At 38.7% G+C, this 16,400-nt stretch overlaps 3 protein-coding genes across 3 annotated transcripts; 1 reads left to right on the plus strand and 2 right to left on the minus strand.

The window, feature by feature from the left end:
* Positions 1–520: 520 nt before the first annotated feature.
* LOC110719187 lies at positions 521–1,057 on the minus strand. The gene has a single exon (XM_021898089.1). The coding sequence runs from the start codon at positions 1,055–1,057 to the stop codon at positions 521–523; it is 537 nt and encodes a 178-aa protein (XP_021753781.1).
* Positions 1,058–4,086: 3,029 nt separating this feature from the next.
* On the plus strand, positions 4,087–5,451 carry LOC110719188. Its single transcript, XM_021898090.1, has one exon. It carries the CDS (start codon positions 4,087–4,089, stop codon positions 5,449–5,451), a length of 1,365 nt encoding a protein of 454 aa, XP_021753782.1.
* Positions 5,452–9,013: 3,562 nt separating this feature from the next.
* LOC110719189 lies at positions 9,014–10,743 on the minus strand. The gene is made up of 5 exons (XM_021898091.1): positions 10,629–10,743; positions 10,372–10,545; positions 9,697–9,935; positions 9,463–9,600; positions 9,014–9,265 (listed from the first exon to the last, which is right to left on the minus strand). The coding sequence occupies exons 1-5, from the start codon at positions 10,741–10,743 to the stop codon at positions 9,014–9,016; spliced, it is 918 nt and encodes a 305-aa protein (XP_021753783.1).
* Between the last annotated feature and the right edge of the window lie 5,657 nt (positions 10,744–16,400).

Raw genomic sequence — 16,400 nt, forward strand, 5'->3', positions numbered from 1 at the left:
GGAGGCGTAGTACTCTCCCCAACACTCGCTGCACTAAGTACTTCTCTGATTGGAGTAGTGATTGGGTTGGCTTTTGCTTCCTCAAGTAGCCTTGTGTACTCTTTTGATTCCCAATCTTCATCATTATCGTTCCCCATTAGCACTGTTTCAAGTGCATCATCTGTTTTGCTCAAGGGGAGTTGCTCACTCTGTAGATCATCAAGGACATCCACTTGACAAACAGTTTCTCCCATAGAAGGAGTGCCCATAGCATGCAAAAGTGAATACTCCATTTTCTCGTCGCCAACCTCAAAGGTGATTTTCCATTTTTCATATCAATAATTTCACCTGTAGTGGCTAAGAAAGGTCTACCAAGAATAATGGGAACATGTGCATCCTCCTCCATCTCTATCACAACAAAATCGCAGGGAATAAAGAATTTCCCTACGCGAAGAGGCACATCCTCAAGTACACCCAAAGGGAACTTAACCGACCTATCTGCAAGTTGTAGAGATATGCGTGTAGGCTTAAGTTCACCCATTTAAAGCTTCTTACAAATGGAAAGTGGCATAAGACTTACACTTGCACCAAGATCACATAATGCCCTGTTAATTTCAATATCTCCAAGTTTCACTGGAATTGAATAGCTACCTGGATCGCCTAATTTCTTAGGAAGAGTGTTTTTCAAAATTGCACTACACTCTGCAGTCAAAGCAATTGTAGCATTCTCTTCTAGCCTTTTCTTATTAGAGAGCATACCCTTTAAAATTTTTGCATAAGATGGCATCTCGGATATTGTATCTAAGAATGAAATATTAATATGAAGCTTTTTCAAAATATCCAAAAATTTTCCATACTTTTTCTCTAACTTGGCTTGGGCTAACCTCTGCGGAAAAGGAACCTTTGGCACATATGGAACAAGAGGTGGTGGTGGATTTGCTTCCTTTGGTTCTTCCTTGATCATCGGACTATCAATCACCTTCTCACCTTCGCCTACCCCTTCAACAACTTCCTTTGATGGCTCCTTGATAGGAGGATTTTCTAATTGCTTTCCACTCCTCAAGGTTACAACATTCATATGCCCTTTTTGTGGTTGCTCTGTCTAACCTGGAAAAGTGCCCGGTGTCTTTAAAGATTGGCCAACTTGATGAGAAAGTTGACTTATCTAATTTTCCATGAGCTTACTTTGGGCTTGTAACTGTTATATGGAACTATTTTGTTGTTGGATGGAATTGTTGGTTGTGGTGATAAAATTTTCAACCATTAGTTTAAGTTTGGATTTTTGAGGAGGTGGTTGCACAGGTTGTTGGACTAGATGTGGCCTTGGTTGGTAACCGGGTGGTGTATTGTAGTTGTTGTTTCGAGGTGGTGGTGGAGGTGGATTTTGTTGGGCTTGGTTATTTTTGTAGGAGAAATTTGGGTGGTGCTTCCAACCTTCATTGTATGTGTTAGAATGGGGATCATATGGACTTTTGGGATTAGAGGTGTAGAATGCATTGGCTTCCTCAATTGACATCTCACTGGAATTTTGTAATGTGACCCCGCACATTACACATTTGACAAATCTTCGGTGAACTAGTAGATGTTCCAGCTTGGAGTTTATCAAACTTGCTTGTCAATGCCTGCACAGAGCTAGTCAAAAGAATTAGAGCATCAACATCTAATTTACCTCCCTTTTTCACATTATGTCGGCCTCCTGGATGATAGTTATCATTGGCCGCCATCTTCTCAGTTAGCTCCTTTTCCTCAGTTAGGTTCTTTGTCAAGAGAGAACCCCCTGATGCAGCATCAATGTAGATTCGGAACTCATGGTTTAGGCCATTATAGAAGGTTTGAACCAACATCCATTCGGGATTACCATGGTGAGGGCATTGCCTCTGCAATCGCTTAAATCTCCTCCATACCTCATAAAGGGACTCATCTTCTGACTGCCTGAAGGTAGATAGTTCGTTCCTTAACCTTGCAGTCTTTTCTTGTCCCAAGAACTTGACCAGGAAAGCTTTCACCAGCTTTTCCCATGTATCAAATGAACCAATGCCTTCATCTCTCAACCATTCTTTCGCCCTATCCCGTAGTGAGAAAGGGAAAAGGCGAAGTCTGATAGCATCATCTGTAACACCATTCATTTTCATAGTATCACATTTCTCCAAGAAACTATCGATATGACTTACTGGGCAATCATGTGGTGTGCCAGCAAATGAATCATTGGAGATGAATTGAATGAAATGTGGTTTCAATTCGAAGTTTTGAGCAATGACAGGTGGTCTTAAAATGCTAGAGAGGAGTCCGGTTGTCGTATCAGGAATACCGTACTCCAAAAGGGATTTCGTGTCGTCTTCCATGTTTCTATTGTTTTGATTTCTCCCTCTTCTTCTACCTCTTCGTTTCCTTACAGTTGCTTCGATTTCAAAATCAAAAGGTGATAAATCGTCTGACCCTGAACGTCGTGTTTGCATGCAACAAAGAACTAAAAGGAGAATATCAAAAACACAAGAAACAATAGCCGAAGCAACGAATAAAGCTTAGTAAAAACGAACCACAAATAATCAGAAAGAAATCGTTAGTCCCCGGCAATGGCGCCAAAGTTTGATAGGCGTGTCGCGTACCTAACAAAAATAAACCTAACGAGACCACTACTATGTAGACGGGCAAGTAAGGATCGAATCCCAAGAGACTAAGGTTCACCTAATTAAATAGACTCAAATAATTACTAAGCAATTAACAATTCAATGGTGATGAACTTCTAAGAACTAATAATTAAAGGACTCAATTAATCTAAGCAAAATGATAAATCAATGAACTAAAACATTTAATATCAAGCATTACCACGAATATAATCAATGCATAAATAAATCTACCCCCAATAACAATTCAATCAACAAGAGGGAAAGCATTCCCTAATCAATACCAAAGGTCTCTCCCGAGTTATCAATGGCTTACCAAATCAACTATCAAACCTATTTCCATGGAATCAAGCAAATAAGGGACATTAAACACAATACTTAACTTCCTAATCATTCAATCATCTACTTCCGTGATGACCTTCAAACCCTTAATTGAAATACCCAAATCCCGTTAATAATCAACTTCCGTTGCAATAAGAACAAAGGGATATTAACAATACCAATTATTCCTAATCTAGTATTGGCATAAACACAATCAATCAAGCATGTCAATTGGAAATATTATTGGAGAAATTAAAGATTAAATCTAAACATGAATCATCTGGGCTTTGCAAGATCTTGGATTATGAATCTACTCACACATAATAGCAAAACCAATAACAAGATTTAATAGAGAAAACATAATCAATAAGCAAAATAAATGAAAGAGAAGTGAGATAGATGAATACCAAAATTGCTTCAATTGAAAGAACTCAAATTGTTGATGAACAATAATCAAAGCTTAGAGTAGAAATTAAATTGCTTAAAAGAGAACAAAACTAGGGTTCTTAGAGAAAACTAATACTAGAGAATATAATAATGTGTTTTATAATTGTGATTACAAAGGGTATTTATACCCCCAAAAAGATAGAATTGCGAAAATAAGCAAATCGGGTTCCGCAAAGCAATGCCCGGTCCAACCAGGCGTGGGATGCCCGATCGGGCGGCTGGAGTACGACCCAATTCTTCTTCGTTAATCTTCTTCCACCCTGTGCCCAGTCCCACCGGGCGGACCATGCTCGATCGGGCGCGCAAGACAAATCAAAGCTGACTGCTGCCTTTTCTATTTTCATAGCTATCTTCTAACTCTTTAGTGCCCGGTCCCACCGGGCGAGCTATGCCCAACCGGGCACGTGGAGTCTGCAGCATATACTCCATATCTAGTTTACCCTTCTTTGCCCTGTTTGACCGGGTAAGCTAGGGTCAACAGGGCATGGGGAAAATCTTCATCTTCATGCACTAGCCTCTTCTATACATGTCCAAGTACGTCCGATTCATCCAAGAAACTCCTTATTCCTATGAAACTCACAAAAATAGATCGAACACACTAGAGAAGAGATTGTTAGCAAGAAATGGCTCCAAAGAGCCCAAAACCATGCAAATATGCATTGTAAAACCGGGATAAAACATGGTATAAAACTCATACATCAGGAACACACAACACATGGAGGAGTACTATGATCAGGATTTTTTTGACATAGACCAACTAATAAATGAGGGGCCATTTGAGTACAACACAGATGATGACAGCATGGATGAAGACAGTGAGGGGGACAGCAGTGTAGAAGAACATGAAGCAGAGGCACAACCAACAAGTAGAAAGCAATTAACAGTGCAGCAGAAACGCCAAATTGTTGATGACTTCCTACTACACATGCATGGTGGGGAACTACCCAGAAGGTGTTTGTTACAAATGGCAAAAAAATATGGGATACACATAAGCACATCAATGAGGGTCTTGCAGTTTGTGAAACAAAGTATAGCACAAGGGAATGTCATTGATGTCAGAAGCAAAAAATTGGGGAAAACAGGACCCAAACCCAGAATTATTACTAATGATTACTTGCAATCAGTGCCTCTATACAAAAGGACAACAGAGAGGAGTTATGCAGCTTATCTGAAAGTATCACATGGATACCTCCATAGATTGAAGAAAAAGGGCAGATTAAGAACACATACAACCGCCAACCATCCAGCACTCACATCAAATGACAAAGTGGCAAAACTCAAGTGGGCATTAGCCCATATTCACCCAATCCCAGCAGTTGGAGATCCAACTTTCATTAGTATGCAACAAGTTATACACATAGATGAAAAATGGTTCTATATGAATCCAGAAATAAGGAGGTTCTACCTCTTACCAAAGGAAGAAAACCCATACAGATGTCAGCAGTCCAAGAGATACAAGATTAAGGCTATGTTCATGGGGATGATTGGTAAGCCCCTTTATGACTTAAGTGGCAATATGCTACATGATGGTAAGTATAAAATTTTTCCATTCACCTACCAGCAAATGGCAAAGAAGAAAAGCAAGAACAGAGATACAGGGGTGATGGAGACAAAGGATAGGCAAAGTGTGACCAAAGAAGAAATCAGGAAAATGCTATTGACAAATATCATTCTAGCACTACACAGGAAATGGCATCCCCGTCTGTCTAAGGACATATACATTCAATGGGACAATGCTAATCCACATCAAATTCCAAGGGATGAAGAGTTCATTGCAGCATGTACAACACATGGATTCAACATCCAAATGATATTCCAGCCAGCACAATCTCCAGATCTTAATGTATTGGATCTTGGTTTGTTCAAGGTCATTCAATCCTTGCAATACCAGTCATTTCCCACTAAAATTGATGAGTTAATAGAGAAAGTCTATCAGGCTTATGAATGGTTTGATCCAGTACTCAACAAGTACTCATGGATCACTTTGCAAAGTGTAATGAAAAAGATTCTAGAGAAAGAAGGGGGGGGGGGGACAACTTCAATCCACCTCACATGGGCAAGAAAAGGTTGGACAACCTAGGTCTTCTGCCAGAGTTTTTGGAAGTTGAAAGGGAACTCATTCAACAAGCAGTTGAACACCTCAACACACTTTTTATTCCAACTAATCAACATATTGTAGACTACATGTTGATGCAGACTAGGTACAACACCATCATTCAATGACAACATGACTTCCACACATAACCAAATATGGACTCACAACTGGTTTTTGTGTAAAGTAAGCAACTGGTTTTTTGTTGATGCTTATAATGATTTGGTTATGTGTATTTTGGTAGATATAATTTCCTTTTTTCAGGCAGTCATGTAATAAATGATTATATGTAGGGAATGTGAAAATGTAAGTTTTTGAAGTCTATTCAATGAATTTCAGTATGAATATTGACCTATGAATTCCATCAGGGATTTTACTTTTTTTTTTTCAGTGGCATGGTGTAGGTTGTTACCTCAACAACAAGAGTTAAAAGACACTTGTTGGAGCAAAACAAACCTACACATCCAACTCAAAGTGAGTCCCTTCATCATTTGGAATTTATTCACACACAACATACTTTATGGGGGACTCGTACACAAACACACAGACACTGACTTGCAAGCACAACTAGGCAACATTCAAATGGGACTGTACACAAACAACCATCCAACATAACCCATCATCCATCAATCATGCATTCCTTTGGCCATTCCAACACCACAAACACCCACCAAATCCAACAAAGAACATCCACCAGAATCCATCCAACACAAACCATCCAACAGAATCAATGCACAACTAAATAACCAGGCATACTAAATCAATATCCAGCAACGTACACATACAACCATCCAACAGTATCAAAAACCAGAAGTGTACACAAGAAACCGTCTTTCACATAACTAAGCATAATCCAAGATTCCAAAACAACACATGCAATCATCATAATCCAACAACAAACACTTGTAGGGACTCACACCCACACACATCACATGCGTTTCACAATGATATGCACTAACAACAACAATTTACACAAGGCAAAGCGAAATCAAAAAAAACTGAAAACAAAGTTAGGGTTTAGTAAAAGTTACGCTGCAACATCAGTTTGTGGGGGGGGGGGGAAGTCATGAGGGTATTTTTCCCTTATATAGGTCATGCTTCAGCCACATCCACCCCACACAAACCTTGTACTTGCATACAAGTAGCTGCTACAACATCACCCACGGAATCCCGCATTACGCCCCCCAATCCCAGCTGACCTTGGAGTAGTCCACTAGCTAGGTAGCTTAGTAGTTGGTACCCTTCACACTCACACTACTAGCTTCATTTGCTTGTTCATATTCTCCAATCAAGCTCAGAGCCTTCAAGATAAGATCCCTCGAGTCTTTCTTTTTTCTTTCATGCCTCCAAGCATTCCTACCAAGCCATACTCCCCAAGCAATAGACCAGAAGATCTCCCACCACCGAGCTGGAGGATCTTTGTACTTTTCACGCACCTTGTTGTTAAAAGATCCACTCACAGCACCAGATAGCCAAATAAACATACTTGCTTTTCAGTGGGAAGGTTCACTTCATAGATGCATTTATATCTCTTCTTGAACCTGCATTGTACACAAAGTTCATGTCAATATTTGAATGATGTAAAAATGCAACTTTCATCAAATGTGTGTTAGATCATAGTTAGGTTATCATATTTTTACTTCATATCATACAATGCTGTGAGGTTTGTACAAAAATTTCATCACCTATCACTAAGATGTACCCTTCCGTTATCCACAGAAATAATAAAAATAAGAATCAAATGAATAAATTTATTATCAATGTCAGAATAAATTATTCTTAAAGATCAACAAACGTGAAATTCTGGCATAGGCTCGACTATAACATGAAAATATTCACTGATAATTTATAACAAAAATAAATAGATGAATTAAACAATAAACGGGCATCTAAAACAAGAAAATAAACCCACATAATGACATATTAAATTCAAACTAGAACTAACCTTACCCCTCTTCATCAAGATTGCCACAAAGAGATTCAAATCGTGGATCGCGTACTACCTATTTCAATTACATTATAAGAGTTAGTTAGCCTTGAGATAAAGACCAAACAAAGCTTACTTAAATCAGCCTAAACATTCAAAGGGATAATATAATTCCAAGGGAATAACATCAACCTATGTTACTCCGACTTTTCATTTGCTCTAAAGTAGCCATATCAAATACTAGACGCTCAACATTGGTGTGACTTTGGATACTTCCTTTTGGGACAACTTCAGGAGAAAAAAAGAAAAAAAAAACTAGAAAATGGCTACGTCTAACACACTTGAATACATACCTGTGTCTTGACACTTCTAGTCGAGTTAGAGTAACATAGATATAAAGAATGATAAACCAGAATCCTCTAACTTATCACTCTTGCAATTCACATCATAAAAAGTTCTCGCAGAAGCTTAGATATTGGTCATGTTTCATTCAACACATCTGAGTTTTACCTCTCATCCCAAGAAACAGAAAATCTAATCTGTCAACCACCCTCAGAAAACATAAAAAAAATGGTAAGTCCAATAAATGGTAAGTCTCTCCAATTGTTCTGGTACACAGTAACTGTCTTATGCACTGAAGATATCAGTAATGCACATAGAAAAGTGAACTGCATATTGAAGTGAACTGCCTAAGAAAGCACTGAATAAAGATGAATCTTCATATATTGGAATAACAAAGAGCTCACTTCAGATGACTTCCTCTGTTTCAGAGTTCAAACACATCTAATTGCCAAAGGAAAACTAGAGACAGATGGCTAGGCACTAATTTTAGATTAACAAGATCGTAAATTGGCAACTTCATGGTTAATCCCATAGTTAAAATTTAATTGTAGAAATCCCAATGGTAGATAGATGGTGAGACTTTCATACAAGGAACAAGTGAACAACGCTAAGTCGCTAAAAATTAAAAAGGATCATCACAATCATAATATTCTAATCCCCCTAGAAAGGAGCATTGAAATTATAATATTCCAACCCCCTTAGAAAGTAATGAACAACAAAATTGCTTACATTAGAAATGTTTCGTATTCATAATATATTACAAGTAATATGTAAAATACAGGTGTTATGAAGCTGACCTTCTTAGGCACTCGAATCACTTCTCTGAATATACTAACCGGCTTTTTGCTACTCATCTCCATTGGCCTTCATTAAAAAAAGCAATACAAATTCTCAATTCCAATTCCCAAATGATAACACAAATATACATAATCCATATCAATCAACACAAATTAACAATAAGCACGAAACCCATACATCTTCTTCACTTGAGGAATCCCCATTCTCATCGAATTTAATTTTGTTGTTCAAAGCTGGGAGTGATTCCGTTTTCATAGTTTCGTCCTAAAATTAAAGGGTTTGTCAAATTAAACGTGAGATTTCATCCTTCTCATTCATCATCAATCAACTATTTATACAAATACATAACAACCTAATTAAGGTAGGATTCTAATATATTTAGCTTAGGGAAATCTCTATCATACCAAAAGATAATACAATGAAATATAAAAATATATTCCCTAAATATATGCTAATATATACTAACTTATCTTAACATCCCCCTCAAGTTGGAGCATGAAGATCCCGAATGCCCAACTTGGCAAGTAGAGACTCGAATTGAGCCTTCCCCAAGGCCTTGGTAAAAATGTCCGCGAGCTGCTCCTTTGTAGGAACATACGACGGCGAAATCAAACCATCTTTAATCGCATCTCTCACTAAATGCATATCAACTTCAATATGTTTCGTTCTCTCATGGAATACCAGATTTTGAGCAATATATAGAGCTGACTGACTATCGCAAAATAAATTCATAACCTGCGAATGTTGCACCCAAATCTCCTAATAATTGTTTCAACCACTTTAATTCACATGTCATGGCCGCCATTAACCCATATTCCGCTTCCGCAGACGATTTAGAAATAATATGTTGCTTCTTAGTTTTCCAAGACACTGGGGAAACCAAGTAACACAAACCAACCTATCAATGACCGCCTAGTAAAAGGACAACTTGCCCAATCAGAGGCACACCAACCCTCTAGTTTCAAAGCACTATCAGATCGAAGGAGTATTCCATGTCCCGGATTTTTCTTCAAGTAGCGCACCACACGAAGTGCTGCTTCCCAATGTGCCTTTTTCGGAGACTGCATAAACTGAGATAATATGTGGGCAGGATATGCCAAATCTAGTCACTGACAAATAGATTAGGCGCCCAACTAGCCGCTTATACTTTCCACATCCTCCAATACTCTGCCTCCTACTAGAGCTAATTTATGATTCTGTTCCTTCAGAAAATATGTCGGCTTAGCTCCTAAAAGTCCTGCTTCAGAAATAATGTCAAGAGAATATTTCCGTTGACAAATATAAAATCCCTGTTTACTCTGTGCCACCTTAAGACCTAGGAAATACTTCAATACTCCCAAGTCCTTTATCTTAAAACAGTTACCTAAATATGCTTTAAACTTGGATAAAGAATTTTTATCATTTCCTGCAACGAGTAGATCATTAACATATATCAACACATTCAACTGCAATTTTTCTTCGGTCAGTGTGGACAAAGAATAATTAGAGTGAGATTGTTTGAATAAATATTTCTTCAAAGCCTCGGTCAATTTAGCAAACCAACACCTAGGAGCATGTTTCAAGCCATACTACGACTTTTTCATCCTGTACACATAGTCAAAGTTATTTTTGTTGAAAGCTGGAGGCATTTTCATGTGAATTTCCTCCTCCAAGTCTCCATGTAAAAATGCATTATGCACATCTATCTGATGTACCTCCCAATTCTTCACTGCTGCTATTGTTAGGAAAGTCCTAACAGTAGTCATCTTTGCTACAGCAGCAAAATGTTTCGTTGTAATCCAATTCCTTCCACTTGATGGTTCCCTAAGATCACCAATCAGCCTTCAATCTCAACAAATTACCATGTTCATCACGCTTTTCTGTATATACCCACTTGCTTCTGAGAGCCTTCTTTCCATGTGGGAGTTTCTCAAGCACCCAAGTACCCTGTTCTTCTATAGTTTTAATTTCTGCGGCCATTGCATCTCTCCATCCTGAGTATTTCATTGCATCTTTGAAAGTTCTAGGCTCGTGCCCTGCAGTTATGGATGCAATATACTTTTGTGTTTTTCACAAAAACGAGAACAATCAACAAAATATGTGAGAGGATAAGGAGTACCTGGGAAAGATGATGTTGCGGGTGTACTCGTCGATGGATTGTGTTTCCGTATTGTATGTGTAACAAAATCCCGATACTTCGTTGAAGGAATTTTGATCCGTTTTCCTTTCTCCATGTCCTCAACAACCTCCAAAATTTCACGCACAACCCCACTATTTTGTTCACCCTGATGCTCCGTACCTCTCACGCTCACCCTTGACTGCTGCCCCTCACTACTCTTTCCTGTCAACTGTGCACTGCTCACACCCCCCTCACACACCTGTTGCCACTGCTACGTAGCCTCGAGCTGCTGCTGGCTGATCACGCCTGCTGGCCCTTAGTAGGTTGTACAGTAGGTACAGTAGGCTGGGTAGGCTCCTCCGCAGCCATGTTGCGGCCTTCCTCTCCTTGCCGCAGCCTGGTTGCAGAGCGCACTGCATCTTTCTCCTCACCTCCACCAAGCCACTCATCATCACTAAAATACCCGTCCACCATAGGCACTTGACTTTCCCTAGGTAACGCCACATTATTCTGAGTACTAAACGGAAAATTATTCTAAAAAAAACTAACATCTCGAGATACAAAACTTTCTTCGGTTTCCAAGTCATAAACTCTCCATCCTTTCTTCCCAAATGGATACCCCAAAAACACGCACTTTCTACTCCGACTAGTAAATTTATCTCCCTTACTCCTTTGATTATGAGCATAGCACAAACAATCCAAAACACGAATATACTCATATGATGGTGGTTTATTGAACTAAATTTAAAACGGTGTTTTATTTTCAAGCAAAGGTGTTGGAGTTATATTTATCAAATGACAAGCCAATAAAACACATTCTCCCCAAAATTTCAATGAAAAGTACCTTTAAATCTCAATGCCCTTGCCACATTCAATATATGTTGATGCTTCCTCTTAACTCTTCTATTTTATTGTGGTGTTCCCACACACAATGTCTCAAAAATCATGCCATTTTCAACAAAATAATCACGCAAGGAATTAAATTTCGTTCCATTATCGCTTCCAACAATTTTAATCACTTGATCAAATTAACGTTTAATCATAGCAACAAAATTCAAGAACATTTTTTCAACATCAGTTTTATTTTTCAACAAATAAATCTAAACTCCTCTAGAGAAATCATCAACTATTGTTAAAAAATAATATGTTCCATAAGAAAAAGGTGTTTTCTACAAACCCCACAAATATATATGAACAAGTTCAAATATACAACTTGCTTTATTTTCACTAATCGGAAAACTACACCTAGATTGTTTAGCACGAGGACTAACATCACATGCTTTATTACTATGTCTCCTAGAAGAACTACTCACAATTGGAATCAACTTCAATACTGTCTCTAAAGGGTGATCCATCCGTTGATGCCATAGATCAAACGAAGACTCTACATCCATTGCTAGAAGCCTAGAACCTTCACTTGAAGGACACCACGGAAAATATACAGTCTATCTTCATGTGCACCCATTCCAATCACCCTCCTCGTCTTCCGGTCCTATACAACACATATTTTGTTAGTAAATTGCAATGTACAATTAGATTCATCATGCAACTGAGTTGTCGAAATCAAATTGCAAGTTAACAATACTAGAAAACAGTCAACCAATGACGGAAAAAATCCGTCGAAAAACCCTGAAATTCCATCGGAAATGCCCATTTTTGACGGAATTCCGTCGGAAAGCACCGTCGCATTACACTTTGTAGGAATTTCGCGATATTCCGTCGGAAAGGTCTATTCCGACGTATTATGTTTTGTCGGCGCTTTTGTTGACTTTAAGTGAAAATCCGTCGCAAGGTTTCGTCGGAGTAGGATATGTTCCGACGGAAATTTCCGTCAGTGGGGGAGATGTTCCGACGGAATTTTCCGCCGGAAAAGTAAATAAAAAAAAATTAAAAAAAAAGGCACCATAATCCCCACCCAGATCCACCCCTTCCACCAGCCCACACCACCCACCACGTCCCCAACCTTTTTTCCCCACACCCAGACACCCCACCCCACCCAGACCAAACACCCCACCCCACCCCACCCAGACCTAGACCCACCAAACCAAACCCAGACCCATCTCCCCAGACACCCTACCCCACCCAGACCCACCAAACCAAACCCAGTCCCATCTCCCCACCCAGTCCCAACAAACCCAACCCAGAACCACCAAATAACCCACCAAACCTCCCCCACGCCACCCACACCACCACAACCCCACCCCATAACCACCGACACCACCAGAATAGCCCACCCCACCACCACCGACACCACCACCATTAACCCTACAAAACCTGAAAAAACCCCAAAAAATTCAAAAAACCAAAATTAAACAAGGAAAATTAATAGAAATGTATAAATATATAATTGTCTAATAAGTTTTATAAATTAAAATTACAATTACATGTACAATTAACTAGATCTAAACATTTATTAAAAAAAAAAAAAAAACTAGATCTAAACACAAACCTAAATTACAAGATCTACAATTGGTGTTTAGGTTTTTGTTGATGAAATCGAGTCAAGCCTCGTTTTGACGCCGAACCTCAGTCGTCCCCGGAAAATTCGTCGGAAAACTGGAGCCATTTATGGGTGTTAAAGCTTCGGTGAGTTAGGGAAGCCGTTTATGGGTTGCGGTGAAATAGGAGGTGAGGAGAGAGAAAGAGATGAGGAGAGGAGAGAGAAAGAGGAGGAGGGGAGGAAGAGAGGAGTGAGAAAGAGAAATGAATAGGAAGAGATGCAAAAGGGGCGGGGAGAGAGAAAGAGAAATGAAAAAGGGAAGGGGGTAGGGGTCCGGTTTTAGTTTAAGGATTTATTTTTGTTTTTTTTTCTTTTTTAAATAAATTTCCGTCGGAAAAGGCCTACATTCCGTCAGAAATTTCTGACGGAATTAAAATCCGTCGGAAATTTTCCTACGGATTTAAAACCGTAGGAAATTAATAGGTTCCGACGGATTATTATCCCTCGGAATTTAAATGTTTCGAAGGAATTTTCCGAGGGAATATTCCGTCGAAAGCAGTAAATTCCGAGGGATAAAAAATCCGTCGGAATACTTCCGAGGGATTTTCCGTCGCAACTTATATTTTTCGACGGCTTTTTTAGATAGACCAAAATTCCGTCGGATATTCGAATTTTCCAACGGAATTTAAGTCCGTCGGAACAAATCCGTCGGAAAACGGCCTATTTCTAGTAGTGTAATTTAGAGACAAAAAGAACTTTATCAATTTGTAATCATCCTGGCAATATCACCGCCCTAATTGATCCGCATTGGCGGACTGTCCTCCGGCAAGCCAACAGGGCAATTTTGAACTCTCTTTACATGTTTGAGTTGTGTAAAATCACACGTAACATGATTGGAAGCCCCTGTATCAACAATCCAAGGTATAGTATTTGTCTTACCGTGCAATTGCTTATTTTTTGGATTTAATATTTCCAAAATTGTTGAATTTGAGTAGCATAGACTCCCACCAACCAGCCACATCATCAATCAAGGTAGGCTTGGTTTGCTGCCCATTCGAAGAGCCTCCAACCATCTTGTTTGCACGAACTGAACTCTGCTGAGGACGATGATGACAGTGTGGAGCTTCTACCACTGTTCCGTGCTCCACGACCCCCACTGCCACGTCTCACTCTTCGTCCACGACCACGTCCACCGTGGCCATGATCACCCCACCACTCGGGGTACCCAATGAGCTGAAAACAGCCCGCTTCATCATGTCCTTCTCTGTTACATTGATTACAAAAGTTATCACTGTTGTCCACAAATCTCTGCTTCGATATTGAGTCCATCTTGAAAGTCATCACATTATCCACCTTCGAACTCCCTTCACGCAACCTCTCTGCCATGCCATGACTACATTCTGATAAGCCACATCAACGCTTGGTAATGGGATTTGTGCGAGTAGCTGAGCCCAAAGTGCCGCATAATGTGAGTCTAAACCAATTCAATCAAGAAATAATGGAGACAATCCTCCTCCCGTATGTTGTCCACTTGTGCAACAATGCTACACTCACATTTGCCACACTTGCATTTAGGAACACGCACATAATTTAATAGTTCCATCCAAATTTTCGATAGCCGACCAAAATAGTCTGCTATAGTCTCCGTAGATACTTGTTTGCATTCACCTAGTGATGTCTTCAGTTGACACACTCGAGTCCCTCTAACCACGCAGAACCTATTTTTGAGATTCGTCCAAAGCACACTTGCATCATCATAGTCACCAATCATTGATCGAATCTTCGAATCTAGCGTATTGGTAATCCACGACACCAACATAAATTGAACCTTAATCCAATCCTCAAGCTTCGCAGCATCTTTCGGCATTGCAATTGTACCATCTACAAAGCCAAATTTCCTCTTGGCCATCAAAGAACGTCTAATGAGCCCACTCGTCATAATTTTCACCTCGCGATTGTATTGGAGTAATGACATTACCCGGAGCATCATTGATCCTAGGTAATATATGTCAAGTCTATGGTAGTTTTCTCACCCATCACTCAAAGAAAATCAATTTCTACTTGTGTTTTTGGTTTATTTCTTTCAACAATTTGGAGAAAGAAAAAAAAATTAGGGTTTAACCTTGGCTCATAATACCATATCAAAATAAATGTGAGATCTCATCCTTCTCATTCATCATCAATCAAATATTTATACAAATACATATCAACCTAATTAAGGTAGGATTCTAATATATCTAGCTTAGGGAAATCTATATCATACCAAAAGGTAATACAATGAAATATAAAATATATTCCCTAAATATATGCTAATATATACTAACTTATCTTAACAGGGTTTAACAACAAATAATTCAACAATCTATTTACCTCAGAAGAACCCTAAATTGAATAAAATAAACGATTAATAGTAGATTGTGAAATTGATATTCGATGATGAAAAATAAAATCTTACCACAAAATGGATCGGATACTCAAAGTACGCTTCAACGGAGGAAAGAGAAAGCGAGAGTGAGTTTGAGGAGTCAGCTATGGAGAAATTGGTTTAGGGGGCCCGAAGCTTGTTTAAGCTATTTTGTTTTTTTTGACAAGTTTGTTTAAGTTATACTCCCTCTGTCCCATAGTACTTGGGATGTAGGGGTTAACACATAGTTTAAAAAAATTACAAGTGAGTCTATTTTAAACATTTGTTTATTATATAAAGGATTCTCTTAAGAAAACAAAAAGTAGGGGAGGTAAGGGTATTAAGGAGAGAGAAAATGTAGGATTTTATTGGGTTTTGGTTTGTGGTCCCAAAGAGAATATACGAAATTTTTTCTATTAGTGGTCCTATTCCTTATTTAGTAAAGTGTCAAGTATTTTGGGATGGACAAAAATGATAACTATGTCAAGTACTTAAAGTAGTTCCTAACCAGACCTCAACACTTACCATTTTTGTGGTCCAATATTTGCGGGCCAGGCACTTAGGAGTAGAGGGGAGGGTAAGGGAATCCATATTAACAAAGACTCTCACTTGATAGGATCCAAACCCTAAACCTCTAGGATATAAGGTAAAAATCTTGCCAGGTGAGCCAATATTTTGTAGGTAGTACTTCGTATATGCTAATGATTTTTTTTTACTACGTATATATTTTTTTTATACTACGGGAGGAAGAATAATACTAGTACTATTATTAATTACGGAGTAATAGTCATATGACATTTATAAACCACAAATTTAGAAAAAAATAACAAACCGCCTCTGTTTATAAATAATTGACACATTTACCTTTTTTCACTATTCATTATATATTTTGTACAAGATTTATTAAGTATAAAAAAACCAAAATATT

Source organism: Chenopodium quinoa, unplaced genomic scaffold, assembly GCF_001683475.1.
Source record: "Chenopodium quinoa cultivar QQ74 unplaced genomic scaffold, ASM168347v1, whole genome shotgun sequence".
Lineage (NCBI taxonomy): Eukaryota > Viridiplantae > Streptophyta > Magnoliopsida > Caryophyllales > Amaranthaceae > Chenopodium > Chenopodium quinoa.

Excerpts from the sequence above, each read along its gene's own strand:
- LOC110719187 (XM_021898089.1), bottom strand. The coding sequence starts at position 1,057 with ATGAATGTTGTAACCTTGAGGAGTGGAAAGCAATTAGAAAATCCTCCT.
- LOC110719188 (XM_021898090.1), top strand. The coding sequence starts at position 4,087 with ATGGAGGAGTACTATGATCAGGATTTTTTTGACATAGACCAACTAATA.
- LOC110719189 (XM_021898091.1), bottom strand. The coding sequence starts at position 10,743 with ATGGAGAAAGGAAAACGGATCAAAATTCCTTCAACGAAGTATCGGGAT. Across the intron at positions 10,546-10,628 it reads CGCAACATCATCTTTCCCAG|GGCACGAGCCTAGAACTTTC; the intron begins GTACTCCTTATC and ends CCATAACTGCAG. Across the intron at positions 9,266-9,462 it reads GTTGGTGTGCCTCTGATTGG|GTTATGAATTTATTTTGCGA; the intron begins GCAAGTTGTCCT and ends CAACATTCGCAG.